This window comes from Tympanuchus pallidicinctus, unplaced genomic scaffold, assembly GCF_026119805.1.
Source record: "Tympanuchus pallidicinctus isolate F22 unplaced genomic scaffold, pur_lepc_1.0 scaffold3, whole genome shotgun sequence".
Classification (NCBI taxonomy): domain Eukaryota; kingdom Metazoa; phylum Chordata; class Aves; order Galliformes; family Phasianidae; genus Tympanuchus; species Tympanuchus pallidicinctus.
The window spans coordinates 74,249,375-74,276,321 of record NW_026294747.1 but is presented as its reverse complement, the minus strand read 5'-3'; the positions used below and the strand labels follow the sequence as shown (position 1 = coordinate 74,276,321).

At 36.3% G+C, this 26,947-nt stretch overlaps 1 protein-coding gene across 6 annotated transcripts in view; it reads right to left on the bottom strand.

Annotated features, from left to right (window-relative positions):
- The window catches only part of MPP7 (MAGUK p55 scaffold protein 7), a 144,285-nt gene that overhangs the window by 60,350 nt on the left and 56,988 nt on the right, over positions 1–26,947 (bottom strand). For all 6 annotated transcript variants that reach the window (XM_052693095.1, XM_052693101.1, XM_052693097.1 and 3 more), the window contains 2 exons: positions 26,455–26,573; positions 1,735–1,812 (listed from right to left, as the gene is read on the bottom strand). In XM_052693095.1, coding sequence (XP_052549055.1) covers positions 1,735–1,812; positions 26,455–26,573 — 197 coding nt within the window. The remainder of the gene's footprint in view (positions 1–1,734; positions 1,813–26,454; positions 26,574–26,947) is intronic.

Genomic DNA, 26,947 nt, shown 5'->3' with positions numbered 1-26,947 from the left:
TTCCAAACATTTGGGGAGTACAAAAATCACTATATGTAAATCCACTTCTCAAAGCTTGTTGATAGCTACTAAAATGCACAAAGTCCTGCAAAATGCAGGCCTGACCTCAGCTGCCAAAGGACATCCCAGTTCCATAGGACGGTGCCCATAAAACCAGCTGTTCAACCACACATAAGCGACAACAAAGTGCCTGCAATAGGATCATTAAAAAAAAAGCTATGCTTGGAAACAGCAGATGTCTAGAAATATTCATGTTCCAACATATGCATATTTATACATGGCAGTATTTTTAAAATGTTCATAATAATACATCCATGGAGTAAGGAAAGAAAAAACTGACCTCTCTTAAACTGAAGAGTGAGAGACTACTTCAACTTGGGGATATCCAACACTATATATTTTAAATGGAGCTGAACAGAGAATGAGGTTGCTCAGCATTTCTGAAAATATCAAGAATTATGTTTTGCATCCAAAAATAAGAAATGATTCTTATTAAGAATTTTAGCCCGGAGATCCATAAAACAAACGTTAACAAGGATTATTAATATGTCATCAGGAACTTAATGAAGAGAATTTCAACTGGGTTTCTAATTTTCAAAATTACTATCAACATTATTCAAAACTACTTGAAGGTTAAAAAAATATCATTAATTTATGCCTGATGTCAAAACTGATGCATTATTATATTTGGTATGTTATAGGATATAGCTCTCCTCCTACTGAAGTATGATTAAATTACATTATATCCCTTTTTCAAGAGCCTTCAAATGTTTACTTTAGTTTTTTCTTTAAAATGTTATCATTCTACATTTACAACATTAACAATTTGTATAGTTTGAAAAGCTATGAATTATATTAAAAATGGTTATGATTTTAAAACATCTATAAAATACGTGACGTTTCAAACATGCTGTATTTGAAAAAGATTCTAATACCTATGCCCTTTTCCAAGAAAACAACCAGAGATCATCAGGTGCAACAAAGATTTCTGGATTTCACCTAAACCACAGTTTATTAAACATTTCTCTGTCCTGGCCTACCTCAGGTTCAGTCATAGTTTATACAGGTGTGTGCACAATTCATCAGAATCCTAGAATTAACCAAATAGAAAGAAATGGCAGGTTGGATTTTTTTCTTTAAAATAAAAATTATAGTAACAGGAAATTAACTACTCCATCAATGGTGACCACTTCTACCATTTATTTTTTGGTTATGAAGGTAATTTAGAAAGCTCCAATATCCATAAATCACTACTGTGCTTTCTCTTAAATAACTTTTTTTTTTTTTTTTTTTAACAAGCCCTCTTCCTAAGCATTTCATATGCTTCATTTCTGTAGTATTATCTATCATTTTTCATGCTCTGTCAGCAGGACTGCTATCTCATTTGTCTTTGTTTTTCCAAAGCATTCCTCTTGTCTGTGACTTTCTCAAAACACTAATAGTTGACAGCTTTTTCCCTCCCGGTAGAATTCCAACCTGTAATTTCTATTACGTAGTTACTACAGCAGAACAAGAGGCTATCTAACATGCAGTGTTTTTATAACAGGCAAGTGAATAAAAATCAAAGCAGTATCAGCAACAAGCCCAGTGATGACAGCACCTTTGGAAACATTTGCAGCTTCTTATGATTTCAGCTCAGAGGATTACATTCATATGTTTGCACTATGAGGAGCTTTGCTTGCAGACAGTTTTTTGGGAGACTTGGTACCAGTGATCTCAGCAGGGGACACTTACATCATCTGCCAAGGCTGCTGCACTGTGGAGTATGGGCACAGGGTTCTGTTTTTCGTAATAATGCAGTTTTTCATGAATCTAGAAGACAATAGTGCAAAATGATCAGTTTATTTAGTAGCACAAGAAACATTACAAAACATCCCTTTTGAGCTACTGATTCGTTGAGTGCCTGTAACTAGAGAAACATCCTTACAGTAACCTACAGGCAGCAATCATGTACATGTAATTCATCATCATCCTCTGTTGAAGTGCTAAGAATATGAAATCAGACGGAAAAAATGCTCAGAATGTAGACCAACCCACAGAAAAACTAAACATTTGTGATTTTTCTCTCCCTGTTTTCTATGTCCATATTTCTAACATATTGCTTTAAGTATCAATTACATTTTATATTGCTGCTGAAAACACAAAGCATAAAGTGTTTATCCCCAAGATGGATATAAAAAGCCCTGTAAATTATGATTTATGAAGTGAAATAATAGCCTGCCACCCACATCTTGACAGACAGGTTGGTGGAGCCGCTGCCGTCATTAGAATAATTCAGAAACAAGGGTAAAGTAGTGCTAATATGAACTCTAACACATCTGAAAGAAAAAGGCAATCCTTCAGCAAGTTAAAGTCAGTTAGGAGCATGTAAAGTTTTTAATGAGGAGTCATGCAGCATGCTTTGCTTCTCTCCAAAGAGGAAAGGATATACCATCACTTAAATATACAACTTCTTCCCTCCTCCACAAGTCATTCATTTCAAAATTTAGATTTTTTCCAGTGTGAAAGCTTTAACAAGCCAAAATACTTTAAAGCTTCTAACAAGTTTCTTAAAAGTTATTTCAGAACGACACAGAGTGATATATTAAGCCTCCAATTTCATTTACATGATTTTCCTCAAGGTACACAGATGTACTAATCTGAATTTAGATGAAAGAAACAGAAGACAATGGTAGTATGGACTGATGCGAATCCATCTCACCTGAGATTACTACTTCAGTCCCACTGCTTTGAAGAAGGCATGGCCTCCAGATGCTTGAAGGAGTTGCAGAAGCAGCAGTGTTTGCGCTCGGCAAGGGAATATGAGGTCTGGCAAGGAACACTGGACTAAGAACTCTGCTGAGGAACCCCTTGTATCCATGGGGTATGGAACCCCCAGTGATGCCTGGCATTTCTCCCCAGCCCCTTCTCTGGGATTCCATCTGAGCTCCTAACAACTACACCCACAGCAAGGTCATACCATGCAAATGATGTCTGTTGTTTATATTGTTTTCTGATGGCCTTTATAACACTTACTAAGCCTATGCTTGCTTTCATTCATTTAGCCTACAGGACTGAAGGTCACCCTGAAGTACAGACCATCTGATACTTGTTGATGCAATGTGGCATAACAAGCTCCAAGCTGTAGCTGATTCCCTCATTGTTTCCATAACCAGGGTAAGATGATTTCTCTAAGTGGTTTGCTAAAGGACTGAAGTTCTGAAATGCCAAGATGAAGCATGAAGCAAAAATATTGTAAAATGTAAAATGATCTCTTCTGAATAGTTAGTAGAAACTAAATGCAAGGCAGCATTTTCTCCAGAACATGACTGAATTGTACACAGCTTACGTAGACATTGTTTACTCTGACAAGTAAAAGCAATCCATATTGGACAAAGTATAAGTACTGGAAAACTTCATATTTCTAGTATACAGAGCACACAAACTAAACAAAGCAAGGAGCAGCAGCTCCCTGAGTTTAGCACAAATTTGACTTTCTTAGACTGTGAACTTAAGCGACTAGAAGACATAATAAATCAAACTCGAATCCATCATTTTCTTGATTGCTTCGAACAACATCTTGATTTTTTCCAGGTTGAGCTTCCATCAGCTTCAAGGTTAGAAGCTGTCTCCTCTGCTATCTTCCTGCTCAAACAAAACAAAGAAGCCACTTCCAATTTTACACTGGACAACCTGAAAGCATCTTTATCAGTGAAATTTTAAAAGATGCCAGGACACTCCCGTAAAACGTGTTATAAAATTGTAAATTTATGCAACAAAGACTAGGTTTACAAGAGAAGGTACAACGTAACTTCAATAAATTAACAGCTCTCTCCATTGCCAGCAAAGGCTAAAACGAAATTCTTATTTTCCCAACAGTGGATATCAGAGTTCAGCTAAGCATTTAAGAAAATCATGAAGGTTTTAATTGATTATGGAGGAGTTAAAGATTGTAACTGCCCAAGCAAGTCTGCTGCAAACAACCAGAGCTAATCAAGGAAGTGGGAAAATCTACCTATAATAACAGAACAGTTCTGGATATCGAGTTCTGCTACTTTGCAGTAGAAGTTTTACTCATTTGCTGGAATAGCACTATGCACTGATTCCACTGAGAAACCTTCCACGTTCTCCGGAGAAAGACAATGCACCCTCAGCACACTTCCATTCAAGTTGCAACACAGGTGATTTTTTCTAAAAACTTCTGATGTGATTTAATGGGCACTATTTTGCCTTGTTTGTTCAGTGAATCACAGGGTGTGTTTTAATCAGATCTGTATGTGGCAATATCTTTCACTTTTTTGTAATACGAAGGAGTTGCATAAGCAAATCTTAAAAGAACACTGTTCTATGCACAAAGCTGCAATCAGTGCACAATACAGGGATTACATTTCAGATGAGTATGAAATAAACATTATATCATAAAAACTTCCTAGTGCTCTCCCACAGATGCCGCCTACCTCTAACTTCTGGATAACCGATGCACTCATAATTTATGCAGTGCTTACATATAATTGCTTCCTGAATGCACTAGCACAGGAACTCTGGTGCAGTTCAATAGGCAAAGCAAAAGTTTCAGTGAGGCAAAAATATGCTTTCAGGTAGCTCCTTCTCTCCAGATGTCCAGAAATGCATTCCAATATGACCTGCTCCGTAATTTCCCCACAGATCAGAGCTGACTCATTGTATTTTTGTCGTGTTTTGAAGATGGGTGCAGCACTTGCCTTTCCTTTGTTATTTTTCAAGGATAACAGAGCAAACTTGTACACTTACCTGTAGCCTTCGAATTTCCCAGACTTCAGGGTGATGAATAACTGCATTTAATTACTATCACCTTCAAAAACCTGCCATTCGCACTACCAAACTTTCTGGAAACTTCTCCACAAGCTATCTTTCAGCTAATTATTTCTCCACATTTGAGATTTGTAAATTGTGCTCATATATCCACAATTAATACTGAATTTCCACAATTCAATACCCACATAACTAGAATTTAAATTTTTAATATGTAGATTTAGTGGCAGTATTGCTGAGAATGAAGATGGTTCAAGCCCTGCAAACTGAGTTGAAAAGCAAAACAGAAGTGGTGCAAGCACTGTGTCCCTCTGCCAATGTCACTGAACGAAATGCAGCTGTAGTACAGATTACAACTATCCTGGAACACTTTTGACAGCAGTATGTGAGCTGATTCAATATGGAAGAAGAGAACGCATTTATTATGTAGAATAAAGCATCTCATATTTGCAACCATCTATTTGAGCTTCATTCAAAAGTATTCTATTTAATAGGAAAGCCAAAGTTATCCTGTATTTTGCTCTGGCTGTCCAGTAACTTTAATGCTGTTGCCATCTCTCTAGTGGAAACCTACGGAACCAAGGGAGGGTCTGAGTAATGCTTTAAAAAGAAGAAAACATAATGTTTCAAGTTCTTCTGACATTTAGATGTAGTGCTGGAACCCTGAAAATGTCTCTTCACAGATGAGAGAGTTTGTTAAAGCAAGAGTTATGTATTGTAAAGAAAACATGTAAAGCTGTTCTACCGAACAGATGGCTAAGTTGCTGAGGTTTTGGGTTTTTTTTTTAAATTATTTTTTGTTAAGATTACCTATCTCTTTCACTGTAGGGGTCTTTGGGTACATATAGGAGGCTCTGCAAACACTGACAATCTACTCACTCCAGAAAAAAATTCCAAAAGGGAGGAACAATCATTTGCAAATTTACACTACTTTGGCACATTTGTAGGCAAGGGAAATTGCACCTGCATAAAACAGACTGAATTAAGATTTCTATAACAAAGTAAAGTGGAAATAAGTTTTCTGCAGTGCCCCCATTTCAAAATCCACAGAAAATATTCCAAGTCAGAAAAAACAAGCACCTTGAGCAAAGAATCCTACCACACAAGTTTAGTTTCTTCTTCAGGTTTCCTACATTCTGTGTCCAGTTCTGGGCTCCCCAGTACAAAAAAGACAGGGATCTCTTGGAAAGAGTCCAGCGGAGGGCCACAAAGATGGTGAGGGGCCTGGAGCATCTCTCCTATGAGGAAAGGCTGAGTGAACTGGGTCTGTTCAGCCTTGAGAAAAGAAGACCGAGAGGGACCTGATCCAGGTCTGTAAGTATCTGAGGTGTGGGGGGCAGAATGGCGAGGACAAATTCTTTTCAGTGGTGAGTGGAGACAGGACAAGGGGAAACGGCTGGAAACTGCAGCATAGGAAGTTCTGCACAAATGTGCGCAAGAACTTCTTTACAGTGAGGTGACGGAGCACTGGAACAGGCTGCCCAGGGAGGTGGTGGAGTCTCCTTCTCTGGAGATGTTCCAGACCTGCCTGGATGCCGACCTGTGCGACCTGCTGTAGGGAACCTGCTTTGGCAGAGGGGTTGGACTCGATGATCTCTGGAGGTCCCTTCCAACCCCTACAATTCTGTGATCCTGTGATACATTCCAGGTACCTAGCATTTGCCTGACAAAACATAGGGAAGAGCCCAGCTCCTACAGGGATGAAATCCCCTTAGTACAAGAATAATTCTACTAATATTCAGCAAGGTCTGATATAATTGTGTAAGCAGGACTTTTCTGAAAGGCTTTACACAGGACAAAATAGTGATTTCATACCAGAATGGGTAGCCTTTAGCTGTCCTACCAGCTAAGATTTATCAGAAATCCAACAGAACACTTTCACCTACTAAGTTTCTGGCAAACTTAAGTTGGAGCACCAACTTAAATGGACCATTTCTCCATTGGATGGCTCCACACAAAAAAGACAACATGAGGCATGTCACCTCCTTTATCTGAACTTGAAAAAAATATATTCTTTAACTGTTTGTTGGATTTACTGCTTCATGCATAAAAACAGAACATTTTTAAAGGAAACTGAAAGTGGAGTTCTTTGAAGCCTGCTTGGAAAAAAAACAGCTTCTCCTCAGTGCCAACGAGCTACACTAAATGCTGAGAACTGCTAAAACTAATGGAGTTTTAAATGTTCTGCACGCTGAGGCAAAATACATTTTCATAACAGAGACAGAAGTCTAAAAATTAAAAATAATCCTAAAAGATGCAGACATTAAAACTTTTGCTCTTCAGTCTTTACAACCTCCTCCAGACTCGTTCTTTCTCTACATCTTTAATTCAGCTTTGTATTTCTTTCCTTTCTTACACTTTTATTTCCCAAGTTTCTACTTTCCTTTTTTTCTGTTTTCTGAATACAGAGTTTTGGTGACCAACACAATTCAGTCAGCTGTAACTGCCTTTCAGGCAATAAGTTCACATTCACATTAGCACTCTAGTTTGGAGGCACACATACAATGATATAAAAATATCTGAGAAAGCACCAGAATTAAATTTTACATACAAAGTGAAAAGAATGCTTACTTTTTTTTCCCTCCAGGTGACTTTTATTTGTGATATGTATTATTCAATCTATCTTTATGTTATGAGGAAACAGCTAAGAGAATAAACACAACATTTCTGAAGAAAACACACATTGTGTTACACCACCATGGCACAATGTGGGATTTAGAGCTGGCAGGTTGTCCTTGTTTGTGAAGTGCATGCAATGAATGTCAGTGGGGGTGAGACTACAAGGAAGCAAAATGCAGGAACGACATAAATCCAAGATCCAGGAGGAATAAGATGCCAAAAATTTAATGGGAGACAAAGTTAGACTATTTAATTGGTGCAAGAATATATGTGTAAAAATATTTAAGCAAATATTTGTAATGCCCAAAACACTGCATCGACATCAGTGAATCATACTAGCACGTAAAAGACAAAGAAGCTGACAGGCATTTGTGAGCATATTTTTCCAAGTGCACAGCTGTGCCACTAACAGACATACAGCCAACACCACTGGATAAGAGCTTTTTTTTTTCTTTTTTTTTTTTTTTTTTACATCAGTGACCACCCTGACAGTACACAGCAAAGGTGATTTTGTGGGAAGTTTGTACTGACAATCATGCAAAGACAGGGAGCAGTTCTGTATCACCAGAAGTTTCTGTCCTGTTCCTAGTTACATAAACATTCCCTTATCTAGGGATAATCTTGCTGGATGAGGTATCTCAGCATGGAGATTAGATACCTGCAAAATCATGAGCATGTGTGAAAACATGCAACAGTCTGTGTGTAATGCAAAAGGATGACTGCGCTGAGGAGCTACTCACCATTTCTGGGGTTGTATTCCAGACTAGCCTACTTAGGTCTAGTCTGCCAAACAATTGTTAGCAGCTAATCTTGATTAGTTTCATCAGAAAGGAATCCAGCTCTTGTAGTGGATTACTGATGCTTGCTGACACAAACCAAAGCTGCACTGGCTGAAAAGGTAGCTAATTGTATTAAAAAAATGCACTCCAGATCTGAACTGGAATGCTACATCTACTAAGCACTAAGATGCATCTAGCTGACAAGCACTGAGAATATTGTTGTACAAAGTCCATAAGAGTAGAAGAACATCTCCCTCAACTGCTCTCTGTCACTTAATTCTCAGCATATCAGCAACAGAAGCATCTGAAATAAATACCCTGCTAAAAGTCACACAACTTCTGTACCATCTGGTTAGTTGTTTGCATGGATGCATAAGAAAAGATTCTCTTGTATTAACAGCTCATCAAAATTTCAATTTAAAAATTCAAATTTATGGTTTACAACAAAGTCTTTATTCCACTAGTAGCACCACAAACCAGGGAGATACGACTACAGAGAGAACTATGTTTGCACTGAAAAGCCATAATACGTGTACAGAAGGGCAGATGAAAGCAGAATAGAAATTGCCAGGCAATTAGTGCTCACTTTGGCTTCACATGTCCTGCGTCTGTATTTATAGGAGCAAGAGAACTCATTCCAGAACCAAACTGACCTCAAAGAACACATTTATGAATAATCCCAAAGTCAGATTTCTCACAGATTTCAAGATGAGGATTAGGGTTTCATTTGATCACTAATGACACTGGCTTAACTTTGGGGTTTACTGTCTAAACTCACTAACAACTTTGAGCCAAGGTAAAATGAAGTACTTAGAAGAAAAAGAAATGAAGGGGTATCATGAAACAAATGAAAATAGCTATAAAAACATTGCAGAACTACAATTTCATCTTATCTTTGTTGAAAGAGCATGCATGTTTTGCTTGATACAGAGCTTTCATTAAACATCATTTAATTCCGTTCTTTTCTCCACTCAGAAATCTAATGTACCAGATGAAAGGAGTCAGAATAGTCTTTTTTTCCTCTTATTTTCATCATTTAGTGGGTGTCTACAAGTCTATTTACACAATACAGAAATATGGGCTGAATGCAAAATTACTCATCTTTTTCCAAACCTTCCTATTGTACTTATCATTGCAGCATTGCCATGCTAATGAACATAAATATAAGAACAACTGTGTGGTATGATGAACATATGAAGTACAGGAAAACTAAACAGTAAATCAAATGCAAATTCACATCAAACACTCAACACATTATCTTAAAAACTGACTCTCTCAGAATACATATAGCTTTTAAATCAAATTCTACTTAGGCCAATTGACTTGAATTATAGTTAAGAGGCACAGAACATTGCTAAGAATTTATCATTATGTATTTTAGAAAAGACAAACAAAATAAAAATGCATAAATCATAGCTATCTACTCTAAGTTTGTAAAGAAAATTTCATTCCCAGTAATGATATTAAATTGCATCAAATATAAAGCAAAAGTTCCAGGACATGAGCCAATATTATATGATTGTGAGTAACTGATTTCCCACTTCACCACCACATTCCTGAATGACAGTCTGTCAATTCTCCATCTGCAAAATGGAAAAGTAGCAATTCCCTCCTTAATGTGTAGTTAAAAGCAAGATCTGGTAACTACTAAGAAAATAATGTGCTGCAAATTTACTTTTGTTTGGGTACCACGGAACATGTTGGGGTAGCTGATGAAGAGCAAGCACATTCATCAGGAAGCAAGGAACAGATGAATCTTAGAGTTTTATGTTTAATATGGAAATTTCACTGACGTGACTTCCTGCATAAGAATACAGAAACTGAACAGGACAATTTCAGAAAACAAAAGAGGCCACGTAAAGGACAGCAATCTCACTTAACCTTCTCTTTTCCCATAGCCAGGAAATCAAAGGTGCATTCTACAGATTTCCAGCAATACACTTCAGGTAAGTGTTGTTCACGAACCCCAATTCTGCCAACAGTCCTCCATGGTGCCTTCTCAGGGATATAGGTACTAGGCACAAAACATGCAAGGCACATGAACACAAAACACTGAAGCATGCAAAAGCAAATTAGTGCCCAGGAGAAAAAGATATGTGGGCAGGTGGTGGTTTATACAAAACTATACCCTTTAAGCAGACTGTTGTGCAATTCGTTCATGCAGTTAAATGTACAGCTTGACTTACAACTTTGACGAGTATCAGTATTTTCTCATCAAAGGTTCTCTAACAGCAAGCAAGGAAAGAGGGAACCTTGAGGGGTCATAGAAGTTCATCCAGCTACTTGAAGGAAAATTGTTTGTACTTAACATTTGCTAATAATGTCCACTCTGAAAGATCTTAACTGCACTTACCATTAGGAACATTTTCCTAATGTCTAACTTCTTTTTACTTTGCTGTAAATTGATTTTCAAACTTCTGAGTGTACACTGGAGAACAAATTAGCTGCTTTGGCTTTTTAATAACCTCTTCAACATAAAAAATTTAGGTACCTCTCCAGTCATTTCTAAGTCAGACTCAAACTCTTTCAGTCTCCCCTAATGGATCATACTTTGCAGGCCTGTAATCATTTCAATGGTTCTCTTCTGGAATTTCTATATTCCCCTATTCTGTATTCTACTTAATTAGTGACTGTACTTAATTTTGAATAAAGAAAAAGGAAAGATTCCTATGCTTTCTATTTTTACTTCTACTTTCTCATGCTGCATCTGTTTTTCAGGCCGCTGCCTTACATTCAGTTTGCAATCCACCAATGAACAATTAGCATACCTTTTTTTCCTTAACAATGGTCTGTCATCTAGTTTTCATACAATTGATTGTTGTAATTGAAGAAGGACGATAAAACTAAGGTTAAAGATTACAATGGGAATTAGATAAAATTTGTATTTCCTTATTCATTTTCTTTTACAAATAGAGCAATTTATTATCTTCATGACTTTAATCCCTTTATAGCTTAGCTTGTGAGGTGTTGCCCTTTTTTCCCTTTATTTTTTAAAAGCTAGTGTTTTATACATACATACATATTTAATTCATTTAAAATTTACCTCACCACATCATAAATAAGGAAAAAGAGAAAGGACTAAAGAATAGGAAAATTTGGATCTGAATGAATATGCAAGCATATGGTAATAAGGCTAATACATTAGTTATTTTATTTTTGCAACGTCAAGCAGAACAGATTAAATGTTGGCTGCAACCCCACATATTCCTTGCAGAGTTTCTTAAAATGTTTATTTTTCTGTTAGAAACACTTTTCACTTTGAATTCATTGTTTCTTATACAATAAAATAAAGCTGCTATTATATGAGATTTCACAGACTTCATTCAAACACACTTTTTTTTTCAGTCAGTAATAAGAAAAGGTTTTGATGACTTTGCTTATAGGAAGAGTGTCCCTAGGAAGGCAGAGGAAGTTCAGACCAAAGCCAAACAAGTTGCACTTGCTCCAAAATAAATTTTCTTGCCCCTTTAGAGCCAAACAGCTTACATGGCTACCGTGTACAGTATTTCCAAAATTGTTTTTCTACACTTTTAACCCCATTTCTAAAGGAAAGAGCATCAGAACAATTCCAAATTTGAATGAAGCCACTCTCTTGTGTGAGGTAAGGACTTCAAGTTCTCAAACAGATTTTTTTATTTTTGGTAAGAAAAAGAGAACAAACAAGAACATCAAACTCGGTATTCTTTGAAACAACAAATCCTCAAACAGAAGCCCGTGGATTTTGAAACAACCCTTCAGTTTTAACACAGTGCCCTTCATAATGCATTTATAATTAAAACAAAATCGGAACAATAAACTAATCACATACCCATCTGAATTCACTAAAATAAAACTGTATCAATTCTTTGAAAACAATACACTGGTATATACAAAAGCACCTAAAATTTTATAAAAGATTCAAGAAAAGTTTCTGACAGCAGTTCATTAAAAGCCTTTTGCACTTTACACTTTTCTATCTATATACTGTCATTTAGGAGCACACTGCCCACCTACCACTCCTTTTACTGCAACCTTAATAAACATCTCTTCTTGAATGAAGGTTACAGATTTAAAAGAAAGATTTTGGGGTAGGGTCATGTAAGTGTTTTATTTCTAACTCCTCTTCCCATGAAGACAATGACAAGGCTTAATCATTCACAAAACAGACCATATCTTTTACTAAAAGCATATTTCCTCTCTTCCTCTCTCCTTCTGTGGAAAAAAAAAGAAAAAGAAAAAACAAAAAAAGAAAAAGCAGCAAGTTTCTGCATTCTCCTGTTTGGTTGATTCAAGGAAATAATTCCTACAGATACAGGAAATCGATCATCCATACAACAAAACCATCCATTTGCAATCTAAATTTGTAATAATACTTGGGATTATTACACTATTTTTTCTTCAAAATTTCAGAGCACATTGCCAAAGAAACTGAGCATCTGTTAGCTCATCATTAACGGGAAGACAAAGACTTTGCAGAAGCTGTTGACTCCCTCAAGGGTAACTTGCACAGAGCTGTCTCACAAAGAGACTTCGAGAAATAGGATGGCAGAGCAGTCACCAACCACTTGAAATTCAACAAGAGCAAGGGCCAGATTTGGCACCTGGAATGGGGCAGCCCCAGATTACACGCATGGACAGGAGGATGAGAGGCTGGAGGGCAGCCCTGCAGAAAGGGATCCCTGAGTGCCAGAGTTCAAGGAGCTTTTGAGCACTGCTCTCAGACATCAGGTTTGGGTGGTGCTGCGTGGAGCCCAGGGTAGGACTTGATGATCCCTGTGGGGTTTCTATGACTAATAAAGGTCACAAAACGTACTTGATTTTCAAACCAACTCTACTGAAATGACTTCTCATCTGATGCATATATATATGTATATATACACACACTGTAACCTCAGTATTTTTTTTTAATTTCCAGCTTCGGATAATGAGCTGAATATTGTAATGAATTATTTTACTGACATAACTGTCATATAAACAATTCGTCTTGCTAAGTAACTTATTTAAATATACTTTTACTTAAAGAACACTTCATGCAAGTACGAAATAAATTACAACTTCTTCTGATGCCCTTCAGTTCTGAAGAAACGCAACTCAGTAAAATTACACAGAAAGTAATGAAACCCAGATGGAAATAATCCTTACAGCAACAATCAAACAGCTGATGTTTCTACAATGATTCTAAATAGAAAACTTGAGGAAAATCTTATTTCATTCAGGACACTGATGAACTCAGTCTGATCAGTATATTTATACTGTGTATATATCTATCTATATAGTGCAGATACATTAGATAGATATATGCATATATGTACTGAAATACTTAAGGCATAATTACTTTTTTTCCCCAGACTTGAGGATAGTCTTGATACTACCCTTCTAGATTGCATCAAGTGTGTGTGTTTTAGTCATGCAAAAGAAGACTTGCAAAATGCATACCACACCGATGTAAATTATTATCATGTGTAACAAACAAAACAAATTGATACAAAACATGGATGGAATATTTCTTCAAATCTTGATACCTGTCAGATTTTAGGAAACACAAAAGTTTCTTCAGCTTTAACAGAATTTTTTATAATGGCATTAGTGCTACTGTTCTTATGTAACCCAAAAGGCAAAAATTTGATTATAGGAGTTAGAATTTAAGCATCTCTAATAAGTTTGAGAGAAAACTTTCTGTCTTTCCTGTAGCCACCATTCTTTGCCATTTTTGAACATGAGTATCAGATTTGCTCATTTCAAGGAAAAAAATCATTTCTCATTCAAAAAGAGAAATAAATAATTATACTGTTTAATGAGAGGGGATAGAAACACAACAGATGCAGCTAGAGAGTAAAGAGAAAGACCACACTGACACCAAATTGACTGAGCTTTGGAAGCTATCATATGAAGTTCTCCTCAGCTCAAAATAGACAGTAACAATTGTAACCTTACTTCTGACAGATGTATAAGAAAACTGCAATCCTGAACAATTCATGATTTGCTATTCATTTGATTACCTAATTCAGCAACCTAAAAAAGAAAAAAAACTAATATTACACTGTTTTCCAATGCTTTATGCTAGTTTGCTGATTAGTGAGGAGTCAGAAAGTGAATTTGAATTTACAATGCTTTCCACACCAATGCTAATGCCAATTTATGTTAAATTATTCCCAGAGTCTGTGTACTTCGGTGATATCATACCAAGAATATGGAGAAATCACTTAAAACAAGACAATATAAGAAAATCAAATAAACAAAAAAGTCAAAAGAAATAAGCATTTCTAAATAAAGAAGCTACCACAATGTTGTTTGTTTTTAATGATAAACAAGCATGCAGTTCTATTGTATCAATTATAGCTAAAGACAATTTAAATTAAAGTGGGATATATGGAAAGCTGAGAATCGTTGGAAGTCTGCTAGCAAGGAATGGGAGGGAGCACTACACAAGAAGAGCCGGTAGTCTCAAGATGACTGCTAGTAGGATTACTTAAAGACTAAGTTCAGGATCTCACTTAGATTCTAAAATATATAGATGTGCCTAGATTGAATACTTCTAATAAATTCTCATTTCTTCAGAAAACAACAGTAAAAAAGAAAGGTTACATATATTAACAGTAAAAGGCTATCAGTTGCCCAGTAATCTGTTTAACATGTAAACAACTTGTTTTTGTAGTTTTAATTTCTCCTGATACTACAGTTTTGAAGCACTCACCACGATTTTGAATTGAGGTTTTTTACTTCTCCATAATTACAAATAAGCTAATTTGCATTTCATTTTTCCAAAAGTAAACGATTTCCACTGTTTTGTTATCAATATAAATCTATAGGAAATAACTTTCTTAACCCTGCTCAGTAAGCAAGCAGTTCTCTAATGTGAATAATGGCTAAAAACTGCTCTTCTCATTGTCTGACAGATTTTTCAGACTCTGATCACTTCACATCTAAGATTTTACACAAATGCTGATTGAACATTACTGAAAGAAAACAGACAACACAGGATTCTCTGTGTACCGACTGCAAAACCTTGGCACAAGCTTGTGCTTTTTCACTTTCACTATTCAGGCAGAGCATACCAAATTTAAATAATGAAGTTTGATTTATTCCTGCTTAGTACAGCAAATACCACCCTTACAGTCCTTTAGCCAATGCACTTAATCCTAGTTCCAGTGCCATTCAGGTTCCCTGAATTCCTAACATTGAGGAGATCACTGTGGTACAGTTCATTAAGAAGAATTAAACAATTCAAACCTCAACAAGGTTTAATTACAAATAGGAACGTATATATCCTCTGAGTTAAACACAAACACACCCTTATATTTATCAATTAGCACCATCTAGTGGGGTCAGTACAATTCATGCAATATGAACAGTACGTATCTCACTGTTCAGGTTTCCCTAAATTCTCTGCAGCATGTTACGATACAGCACAGGTCGCCTAATAAATAAAAGTCTGATTCAGGAAAAAAAAAAAGGTTTCCTTTTAATTCATAAACTTATATTACTCCATTAAAATTATATTTTAAGGAAGCATTGACATTAAAAGCTGTGTGTACACAAATATGGAAATCTATTAACTGGAAGAAAAAAACACACAAAACTTTTAGACATTCCTACATGAGCAAAACACAACTTAATTACTGCTTTCTATTTTGACTCCTCTGTTCTCCTGTCATAAATTTAAAGACTGGTGGATTTTTCTTTGAAGAAGCTACTATGAGGGATGCAAACACAGAAAAGAGCACTTATTTAAGGAATATGAAGGTCTTCATCATCAGCACACAATTATGCTGTAAACACATTTTTTGATAAAATCTGATGAAAGTACCACAAACACTGGATCACAACCCAAAACACTAATAAAATCACAGATTAAATATCTAGAAACTAATTTCAGAAAATATCCAAGTAATTGATTTAAAAGTGTTCCCTTACATTAAAAACAGATGCTCAGAACTAACCATGCTCATTTATACTGTTCCTCAAATAAGAAATCTAGAAATTGATTTTCTGGTCAGTTTTACATTAAAAGCTGTGAGGACTTAAGTTGTGCATCTTAATAATACTGAAGAATTTCAAGTACAAAAGCTATCAGCAGCAGCCCCCCGGTGCATCAGCTCTATATAACGAAACCTCACCAATCAAAGCAGCAGCACATGAGGGTGATTAATGCAGCACTTCAAAAGACCAGGCAGTATCAGCCTCTGCCAACAGCCAAGCTACTACAGACTTTACTGCTCCCTTCTCTGTGCCTCCTTACAGTCCAGGTTAAATAAATAAAACAAGATAGGAAACAAAACCAACTGACTAAGAGTAAATATGTGCTTACCAGTACGAGAACTCAGAGCAGAGAATTCAAGTACTTGCTTAAAAGCTCTTTAATGAAGCCACCACAATGAAAACTATCACGAATGCCTACAATGCAATGCTTTACATTCTCATTTTACTTCGTTTCTGAAAAACAAACGTCAGATAGTGAGCAATTTTCCCATCAGATCACAACAAATCAAGTGCAACACAGACAACGAGGGATACACCTTTAGTGAAATCCCAGACCTAAAGTTAATATGAAGACTTTAATTTGTAAATCTTAAAAAAAAAAAAAAAAAAAGTAAAAGGAAGAAACCAACCCTGCAAACAAATAGACATTTTTGTTTCATGAGTAAAAGCTCAGAAAAACAGAAAAATGTGAAGAAATATGTAGATCTAGGGGAAAAAAATTAAGCTTGATAAAAACCAGAGGTATAGTTTTTAAGATTATTTGAACATTTTCATTTACACTTAGTGGACTAAACAATTGCAGATACTTATCCACCTAAGTTCAGCTGAGCTCCCCTGCCAGAACTGATGATCAGATTCAGTGAGACTGAGGACAAGAAATCACTTAAACAACATTCTGAATGGTTTGAAAAAAAACAGTAGAAAATCAGAAATAAATAAAAACCAGCATGATGTTACCAAGGAGAAGTCATGATAGGTTTAATTACTAAAGTGTTATTAATGATTATTAAAGTGTTATTAAAGTGTTTACAGGAATGTGAAAGGGAAAATAAAGATACAACATAAAGGAAAAAAAGATCTGCCATAGATTATTAAAAAAAATCCCACTTAGCAGTATAAAAGTAAACATAAAATCACCCAGTTCTAAAAAAGACCAATACGCACACTCTGAGAACAGAGACAGCAGAATCAGGAAAGAAGATGCAATCAAGTCATGGTTCTTCCTCAAGTGGCTACTTGATGTGGAACAAAGAAAAATATTTTTTCCCCTTTGAAAGAAGACAATAATAACAATATAATATAATATGGGCAGATTATTAGTTAGAAATTGCTAGAAAATGATATTTCAGAATGAAAGAGCACAGTCATAAAACTACACATATTTTGTTGCATGGCATTCACTATGGCATGATCTGTAGTTAGTGATTCTGTGATTAACAACGTACCAAACTTCTATATTCCATCTCCATCTCATTATTTCAGATGCCACAGTAGCATGATTATAATCATGGGTTACTTTTTTTTTCCTAGAATGTTTGGAACTTAGAAATTCAGAATCATAGGCTGATTTATGGTTTCATCCTGATTAAAGCTCTATGTATCTGTCATGTCACTGCTAGACTATTTAATCACTAAATCTCAACAAAAGCTGCTCTTTTGCATGAAATCCAATCTGCAAAGTACAGTAAGATTCAAAATGCTTTATGAAGATGATATCCATACTAAATGCAAAGCAGTAGTGATCAGTAGATGGTCTTCTTCTACCCTTGTAACTCAAATCACGCTGTGATTCCATGATAAATGTGTGTAAGTGCGTGTCATGTACATCAGCAAACTTTAAGCTGGACTAGGCAGTGAGAGGAAGCCAGCATCTCAGAGGACTCAAAGACTGAACCAGTGTCTTGGTAAAGTGCCACGGCTATTTAGTTGGACTTAGCACCAGCAGTGACATTTGAGGAATCTGTGAACACAGGTGTGCTTATAAACCTAGAGAGGAAAGTTTTGAGGGATTTTGCTGGTGAACTCCAGCCCTGATTGGCTGGAGAGAAGGAACACTGACCAAGCTGTCTGTTTTTCTGTTTCTATCAGATCATTTGGCACTTAGGTGAGTAATAGCACTGCTTTGTCTGCTAGAACCTCTCTGGCCAGCTGAGCACCTGAGAACAAACATCCAGCCCTACTGCTGGTTGGATCTGCAAAAGGGAACATCCCATCCTTCTTACAACTCATGAATTATATTTTTGCACTGCAGAAGTTGTTTGGGTAGTTAAATCTATCTGTTCAAAACAGTAACAAAAAACAAACAAACAGAAAACAACCATTAAGTACACCCTTACATGATCTCCTACAGAACATTAATTTTTCTCATCTGCCACAGAAAATGACTCCCAGATCAGAAGAATGGTGAAAAAATAATAATAAAAAAGCTTAAAATGATATTATCATTCAATACATTGGATTTATCAAACTACTGAGCAGCTTATGAGACCTCTGATTGGCCTCAGCATCACACACAAAACATGAATCACTTTGTTAAAGAAATATTGTACAGGTTTTGTAAGTCAAGAAAAATCTGGACATGGCACAGGTTTTGTCACCAGTTTTGCCCCTCTGCAAGAACCAAATTACAAACTATTTGTCTTAGAAGGATCTGGACTCACTTCTTAATGTCTAGAGCATTTTGGCTGGATTTCTGCTACTCTTTGGAGGTTTCCCAGCAGAAACTTTAAATCAATTACTACTGATCCAAAAAATGCCTCCGTCTGGAGTTTAACCTAAACCAAAGTTTTTTCACATTCCAAAGCACTGATTAATTCACAAGTTTCAAGTTGTAGTCATAGACCAGTATTTCACACCTCTGATTTAATAGGCTTATCTATTTTATTTTTCATTTCAAAAATTTCTTGGTATACCATACCTGCAGAATCTCTTATCTAGCCCAACTTCTACAGCTTTTATGAGACTAAACTGTCAACAAGCCCATTTAATTGCAACTTTAGAAACTGATCTTGGATTTTTTTATTATTATTTTTAACAACATGGGCTGAAAGGAGGATATGTTGACAAGAACAAGACTTCCTTATAAAAATCTAGATGAAAATTTCAAGTCTCTACTATTAAACACATTAGCAGCTCTGATGTAGAAGCTGCAAGATGGTGGTGATACCAGATATCAAAACTTGGGGCAGAAGTTGGCACTTTCAGTTACACTTCGACCAAGAAGTACAAAATAAAATAGGCAAAACAAACACTACCTGCCTTCCAGTAAACAAAGTACAAGCAAAATATAAATACTTCTTTTGAATCTCAGAAATGATTCATATTTCACCATAACTGCACTAATACATCCGTTTGGCACTAACTTGATGCGCACTTGCTCTGAAAGAAGGTTACACTGTCCAGTGCTAAGCTTGACCGCTTTTTCATTAAGCTGGAGGTGCAGTCTTTCACTTTAATGGAGGCACAAATAAACACAGCTATGTGTGAATGTATGAATGCGTAAGGTAAAACAACTGTTTTTCATCAGAGAAAGTCCTAATATAGTACATGGAAAGTTTGGGGTTTTAGCTAGGATAAAAAACAAAAGCATTGATGTTTGTGTCCTGTTTGATCAGTTATCACTTGATGCACTGCATGTTTACACAGTGAGCACACAGGCAAGTGAAAGGGGTCAATACACACACGCTCCATCCAGAAATCCCCCACCACAACAGCAAAGCATTTGCTCGATGCCTGGCTGCTACTTACCTTACTTGAATTTTCCACTGCAACAATATCAGTCTGAATAAAGTAGAGATCCTGTAGTATTTTCTATAAAACTTCAATTACCTTATTTTGATTAATCTGATCACTGTTCCCATGGAAATTAAGTTTAAAGGCAGCTGACTGCCTCCAGCTAAGAGTGATCTCTTTACTTGCACATTTCAGCTGCTGGCTATTGAACAGGTCTCCAAAAATCACTTTGGCTTCAAAGTTACACTTTAAATTCACATGGCATTTCATATGGAATAACACCTTGCATTACATTTTTTTGAATGCAGTAATTTTGATGGAAGCAAAATGACTCAGTGCTTCAACGCTAATTACTCCAAATACAAATGCAAACTGCTGTCAGACACCATCAGGCTTTCCTACAGTATATTTTTTTCCTCTATACTTTCATCTTTAGGTAAGTAGGAAGCATATGATCAAGCTTTATTTTAGTAAACAAATTAGATCATTACCTACAAATACTTCAGATCAGAAGACCACTGAAATTCTGTACATACAAACCAACAATAACCTGGTTTTAAAGAATGACAAAGAACTGCCTTCTACTGTCTACTCCATAGATATTAAAGAGTTCAACTGTAGTAAATTCCTTCTCCTCTCTCATAAAATTGTAGAAGTTTTTAAGCCCGCCTAGCTGTCCATATCTATCCAATGTTTGAATAGCCAGCATGACATGAGTAAGAGCCTTATTCAGAACTTTTTTGCATGCCTTCTCTGAATTAAAGATGTAACTCTAAGAATCAATCCTTCTCTAGAGCATGAAGAACAATTATTTTCCATTGGCCATGAATTGGTCCCAGCTGCCAAGCTCCACACTTCCACCTCCTCCTCCAGATGGTGGTAAATGCTTACTCACACCACCTTCTCCTTCATTTCTTGCCCATCTCCAAAATAAACAGCACTTCAGAACTTCAGAAGAGCTTACAGGACTTTTCCCATCACCTGGGAGGTACAGCTTTTTAAAAATAAATTTGATTGAGAACCCTGCAGTAAAGAACCGTAAAGACTTTAAATACCAAGCTACAATTTAGTGAACGAGCTATCAGTTTCAATAATTCCATCAACTCCAAGGTGGTCTGTACACATCTCAGGTCTGCAACACTGTCCTGAATCCATGATCACTGAGTTTGATTTAAGGTTCGATAGCTGTAACCTTCAAATCTCCAGTCCCACTTTCCCTTTTATTTTTTTCACATTTGCTGTCATTTGATAATGCTGGTCCTCTGAGCTCCTCCTGAGATCTGCTTATGTCTGCTCTGAAATCAGAAATGCTTCTCACCATTCCTTTACCAGGTACAAGGATACAAGCAACCAAAGCCTCTCACAAACACACCCTGCTCCCTCCATACAACAAAGCAATTAACAGGAAAAAAAAGTTTTTGTGAGCTTCAGAATCAGTTTCAATGAAGATTGTGTAAAGATTAAGTAAAATTCAATGGAAAATGCACACAAAGAACAATGTAATCAGATAATAACTAATATGCTACAATTAAAAAATATTTCAATAACAGCTTCTAGCTTGAAGTACAGAGACAGTCAATATCAACATCATTGGGCTACCATGAAGAAAGCCAACTCCATCCTATCTAATACATCCTTCTCATCCATCACCACTCTTGTTATTCTTTGATACCTACACAGATACCATTTCCTTAATCTGTGGGTCATCCTCATCAACTGTTTAAACAATGAGTCCAGAAAAATCACTTGTGGCACACAATTGAGCAGAACAATTCATATAAGCAGGTCTGTTTCCTCTATATTCTCTGGGAAGAATATGCAATTGTGGGGATGCTGGAGCACATGCTCAGGCAAGAGGATTCACCTTGAAGATGCACCACATGGGGGGAGAATACAGACAATCAATGTAGAACATACCTGGAGGTCAGGTGCAGAATGTCTGACAATAGTGAAGATGGGGAAGCTGCACCATACAGCCCCTCCATGAGTTTGACAAGAACCACCACGATTGTAAGATTTGGGCTATATAATCATTTGATCGAATATGCATGACAAATAATTTATACCAGGATATAGTTCTGACTATTCTATTTTTGAAGATTAGATTACTTAGAAAATATTAGTCATTAATATTCACTTTATAGGCAATAATATTAGATATTAGTTATCGACATTACAAACATGAGTATATTCTAAACTTCTCAGAACTACAAACCAAGCCACATAAAGGTGAAACTAATAGAAAATTAGCACTAATTAAGGAACACCTCTCCTATGAGGACAGGCTTAGAGAGCTAGGGCTGTTCAATCTAGAAAACAGAAGGGGCTGCGAGGTGACCTTCTAGTGGCCTGCCTGTATCTAGAGGATCTACAAGAAAGAAAGAAACAGACTCTTTAGCAGTGTCTGTGGTAACAAGACAAGGGCAAAATGTTTTATATTAAAAAGAGTAGATTTAGTTTGGATATAAGGAAAAACTCTTTTACTGTGAGTGGTGAGGCACTGGAACACGTTACTCAGAGAAGTGGTGGATTTCCTGTCCCTGGTGACTTCTGCAGCCAGGCTAGACCGGGCTCTGAGCACCTGGTCTAGTTGTGGTTGTTCCTGTTCATTGCAGGGAGTTGGACTACATGACCTTTTAAAGGTTCCTTCCAACTCTATGATTCTAAGGCTTTGCAGAGCCAGCCACCAAAATACACAATGTCACAATGAAATCAGTCTAGATTCACCAGGTATTCCTTACTTTTTGCAGTAGTTATTTTCTTCCCCGGTGCTACATACTGCTTTTTGGTTGTATGATCTCTTCCCTATCAAGAGAAACAGCAACGCCACACTGTTTTCTTAGTCACTGAATATCATAGAATGGCTTGGGTTGGAAGGGACATCAAATATCATCTAGTTCCAATGCACCTGCCATGGGAAAGGCTGCCGACTGCTAGATCTACATCAAGCACTAGATCAGATTGCTCAGGGCTCCATCCAGCCTGGCCTTGAACATTTCCAGAGACAGGACATCCACAACCTCTACAGGCAGAGTACAGAATTGGCTAAAGAACCGTGCATGCTCTGAATCAGTCAATGCCAATTGGTAAAGTACAATTGGTTAAAAAGCCTAACAGAGAGGCTTACTCAGTGTTTGAGCATTACATATACATATGTATATACATGTATACAATGAAAAATGTTTAAGGTTACATTACGAGTAGAAGCGTCGTCTTGGAGCTTAGTATATAACACTAACACTATGCACTAACAGCAAGTAAGCACACATGGAAATTCTTGTAACTCCTCTAAAAACAAGCTAAAGGAGATGTTAAAACATACCTTTATTTACCTTTGTTCCTCTAATAATCCAGCACAAACAGAGTGCTCATGTGCTAGATAAGATTTCAAGTAAATTAGTACTCGTAATTATTCAAAGGATCATCTCTTCATGATCCTTGTCATTACATCTCTACAGAGTTACTGGGATCTCCACCATATTAAAAGTAAGGAGAAACTTAAGAAAGTTATGTAATAAGACAAGGAAGTAACAAATTGAGTGAAATGGAGACAAACTTTGAACATTCACTATCTACAGACAGCTTTCTCTTCCAAACAGTCACCAGTGCTTGTGGGTTCCTTCTTCTCTATACTTTGCAAACTAAAATCTAATCAACAGATTCTTTTACTGAGAGGAAAAAAAAAAAAAAAGAAAAAAAAAAGAAATCAAGACCAGTTGCATCAGTTTTTGCTGGTTTTACTTACTACAATAGGAATGTATTGTAGGGAACTATCCAGTATTTGCAGGGTAATGGACTGGATGATCTAATACAACTTTTCCATTTCTGACTTCTTAGAACAGCTCAGGCTGATCCAAGCTCACAAAAAGATTTCTATCCAAAAGTACTGAATGGAGAGAAATCCAATGCAAGGTTTGGGTCTGTTGTTTTGTTTTGTTTTTTATCCTTTTCAACATTAAGACAGCCAGAATAGCAAACCATGTGCCACAGCATATAACCAAACACAAAACACTATGATTATTAAATGCCCATAAAACTTACAATATCGGTACAAAAGGTAGAAAGTTCATTTTATACTTTTTAAGCATTTTGGAGCATTTTATCCACTTTAAAACTTAGAAAAACAGCTTTTCTTTATACTTGCAATTATTAAACAGCAAGGTATGATGCTCAGCTTTGAAATGTTTATTAAGCAGTGTGTCTATTTTAAATTGAGAAATACTAGTGCATAACTGGTAGCAAATCAGTGCTAATTTTCTTCCAATTTGTGAAGTTTAAAACCCACACATACCACGATCACAACATCTTTGGCTCTAAGCTAGTGCCTCTTTTTTATTACAAAATATCTGTCATCATTCTCTGCCTGACGAATTGAAAACATTTGTCTTTGCAACAACAGTTGACTTTAAGAAGTTACGGCTAGGAAAAACAGTCTTTCAAATGAGATACCAGAACCCAGAAAGGTTTGGCACTTCTGAAGCCTTGTAACAGGGAAAAACTATGGCAGATGAGATCTTTTCTTTTGCTCTTACAGTTCCATTCCAGACAAGCTACTCACTGCCTTTTCTGAAACTTGATAGCACACTGAATAATCCTTCTAAAATGAGTTAAAGGTCAAATACGTACTGTGTTTCAGATACAGCCCTGGGACACAGATATGAACTAGATAACCTTTTGAAAGTTCTTCAGGTATTTTTTCCATAACATGGCCATCAGAAAGTGAGGTCCTGCATCCTGTGACATGCATTGAGTCATTCTAGATGCTGATAAAAGCCTCAGTTCTTATTATTAAAAAAGCTGTTTTTTGAATGAAATTGGGATGGTGTATTAAAGAATAAGTGTAACTAGTAAACAATAAAGAAAAGATGCAACTTCAAGAAATAAATCTATTTGAAGAGACATAATAGGACCTCAACATAACTGCTCGCAAGTTAGGAACTACACATTTATTTCATTCTTGGTCCTAAAATCTAAAGATAAATAATAAAGATGGTTGGAATACTTCAATGACTGCTTGTAACTGCAACGAGATGTTCTTTCACTGAAGCCCAACATTTCCCAACTGCCTGAAGAGCCCTTTTTCATCTAATAAGAACAATCCATCCTGCAATAACAAACAATTAGGACTCACCACTAGTATGAGAGCACAACTTTTCCAAACAGAGTATACTCAAGATGAGTGTCATAGTTACAGTTGTGCTATGATTATTTCCTTTTGCAGGGAGAGACAAAAGGGACCACTTCCATAAGTTCAAAAGGTTAAGAGTCTGACTCAATACAAAATTAAGAGCAAATGTTGAAATATTAATGTTTCACAGATCCACGCTCACGTTCTAGACAGTCTTATTTAAATTCCAATCCAGAATGAAAACTAATTTAGCTCCTGACCTAACATTTAACTTAGATTCACACTGCTATCAACCTACATTAGGAATATAATCAGTGTTTCTCTTTCAGTGATCTTCTTAGCAAGCTGAACAGACAGCTGAATCAAAGCAATAAGAAGCCTGGGAATCACCACGTTTCAGAAATTTTGATTAAATTCGTGAGACAAGTGAGTTCTGAAAAACATCATTCTGCTGTTTGTTGCTTTTGTGTACTTCTACCTATTTTTATGTGTAATTTCACAGCTAACTTGAAACTCTTGGCCAAGTTCCAACATTATCAAATCTTTTCTGGAATAAGATTGCTGAAACAGAGGGGAAAAGGTTACATCAAAATAACAGCTTCAGTGTTAAGCCTCTTCTAGATCAACGACTGACAACTGCAACAAATTCTACTCAACTACATTCTAGTCTGGATATATTCATGGTGTGGGTTACCACCAGTTACTGACTCACTTGAGAACTAAGGATTTCCTTACAGCTTGAATTAGCTCTGTACTAGTGACCTGAGCCACATTTACCATCTTGAAGGAGTGGAACATTTCTAATCAGCTGATTGGTCCCATTTTTCTTCTGTAAGCAATTCTAGTAGTACTGGGGTTACTCTGCATGGCATGCTTTGATCCCTCATTGCTGATCATTTTTGTAGCAGGACACTTTACTTAAGTATTCTTCCAAACTTATTTTAGGTTGTCCTTCAGTCCAACATATTTATGTGCAAAACAATTTTAAATGGAGGCAAGCCAATAAAAGAAACAGCTTACTAGAATTTCAGTTGACTTTGTTAAAGGAAATTATTTTAAATTAATGTGGCTACTGAACTGTTGCCATACTTGACCTCAGAAAATATATTCCTTCTAATTTTTGCTGTGAACATTTATTTATTTAAGCTAAACTCCAGGTCTTGAATGTTGACCATAAAGAAGGCTCAGATTTCCTGCTACTATTCCTTACTCTCTTTTTCTAAACAAGGGCAAACAACATATGTTTGCTGCATTAGCATTATGCTGCCAAAACATCACTCTTAAATGAAATCATCTATGTATTTTTGGTAGAATCTTATTTAACAACTTCCACTCTGACAGAAACAGAGTTAAAACAAGGCTGTTTTGTTTTCACTGAGCAAGTTTTATCACTGGTTTACTAGATGGCGCTCAAAACATTTTTCCATATGCTCTTCTCAAAGAGAATTTGACTTAAATGTGGTTTACCTTCACCAGTGAATGAAGGCTTTTTTCACCAAACATATCCCAGAGGAAGGTCAGGTCTTCCTGGCTGTCCACATGTGGCTGCAGCTGGGCTGGCAATGCTGCCAGCAGTTCATACAGACCTATAAAATGAAAATAAAACACAAAGCGTAATCTAGGGGTGATCTCATTAATTTCACTTAACAGTTCTGTGTAATTGGCTGCCTGGAGCATGTCATTTTAACTGAATAGGGAGTCTGGAGTATCCAGCATAACATTAGCTTGTAGAATTAAAAAGAACATTTTTTAAAAATTACAAAAAAGAAAGTATTAGCAGTGTACTTTTTACCTTGTCACAGTTGTTGAGCTTCTATATCCATACGTATTTACACAAGGTTACAGAGAAATTCGTAAAGGTTTTGGGGAAGAAAAAAAAAGGACAAAACGAGAAAAAAACATACATTCCTTCGCTTAATCGTTATTCCATTTCCCTTGATGTTAGCCAAAGAGTGAAATG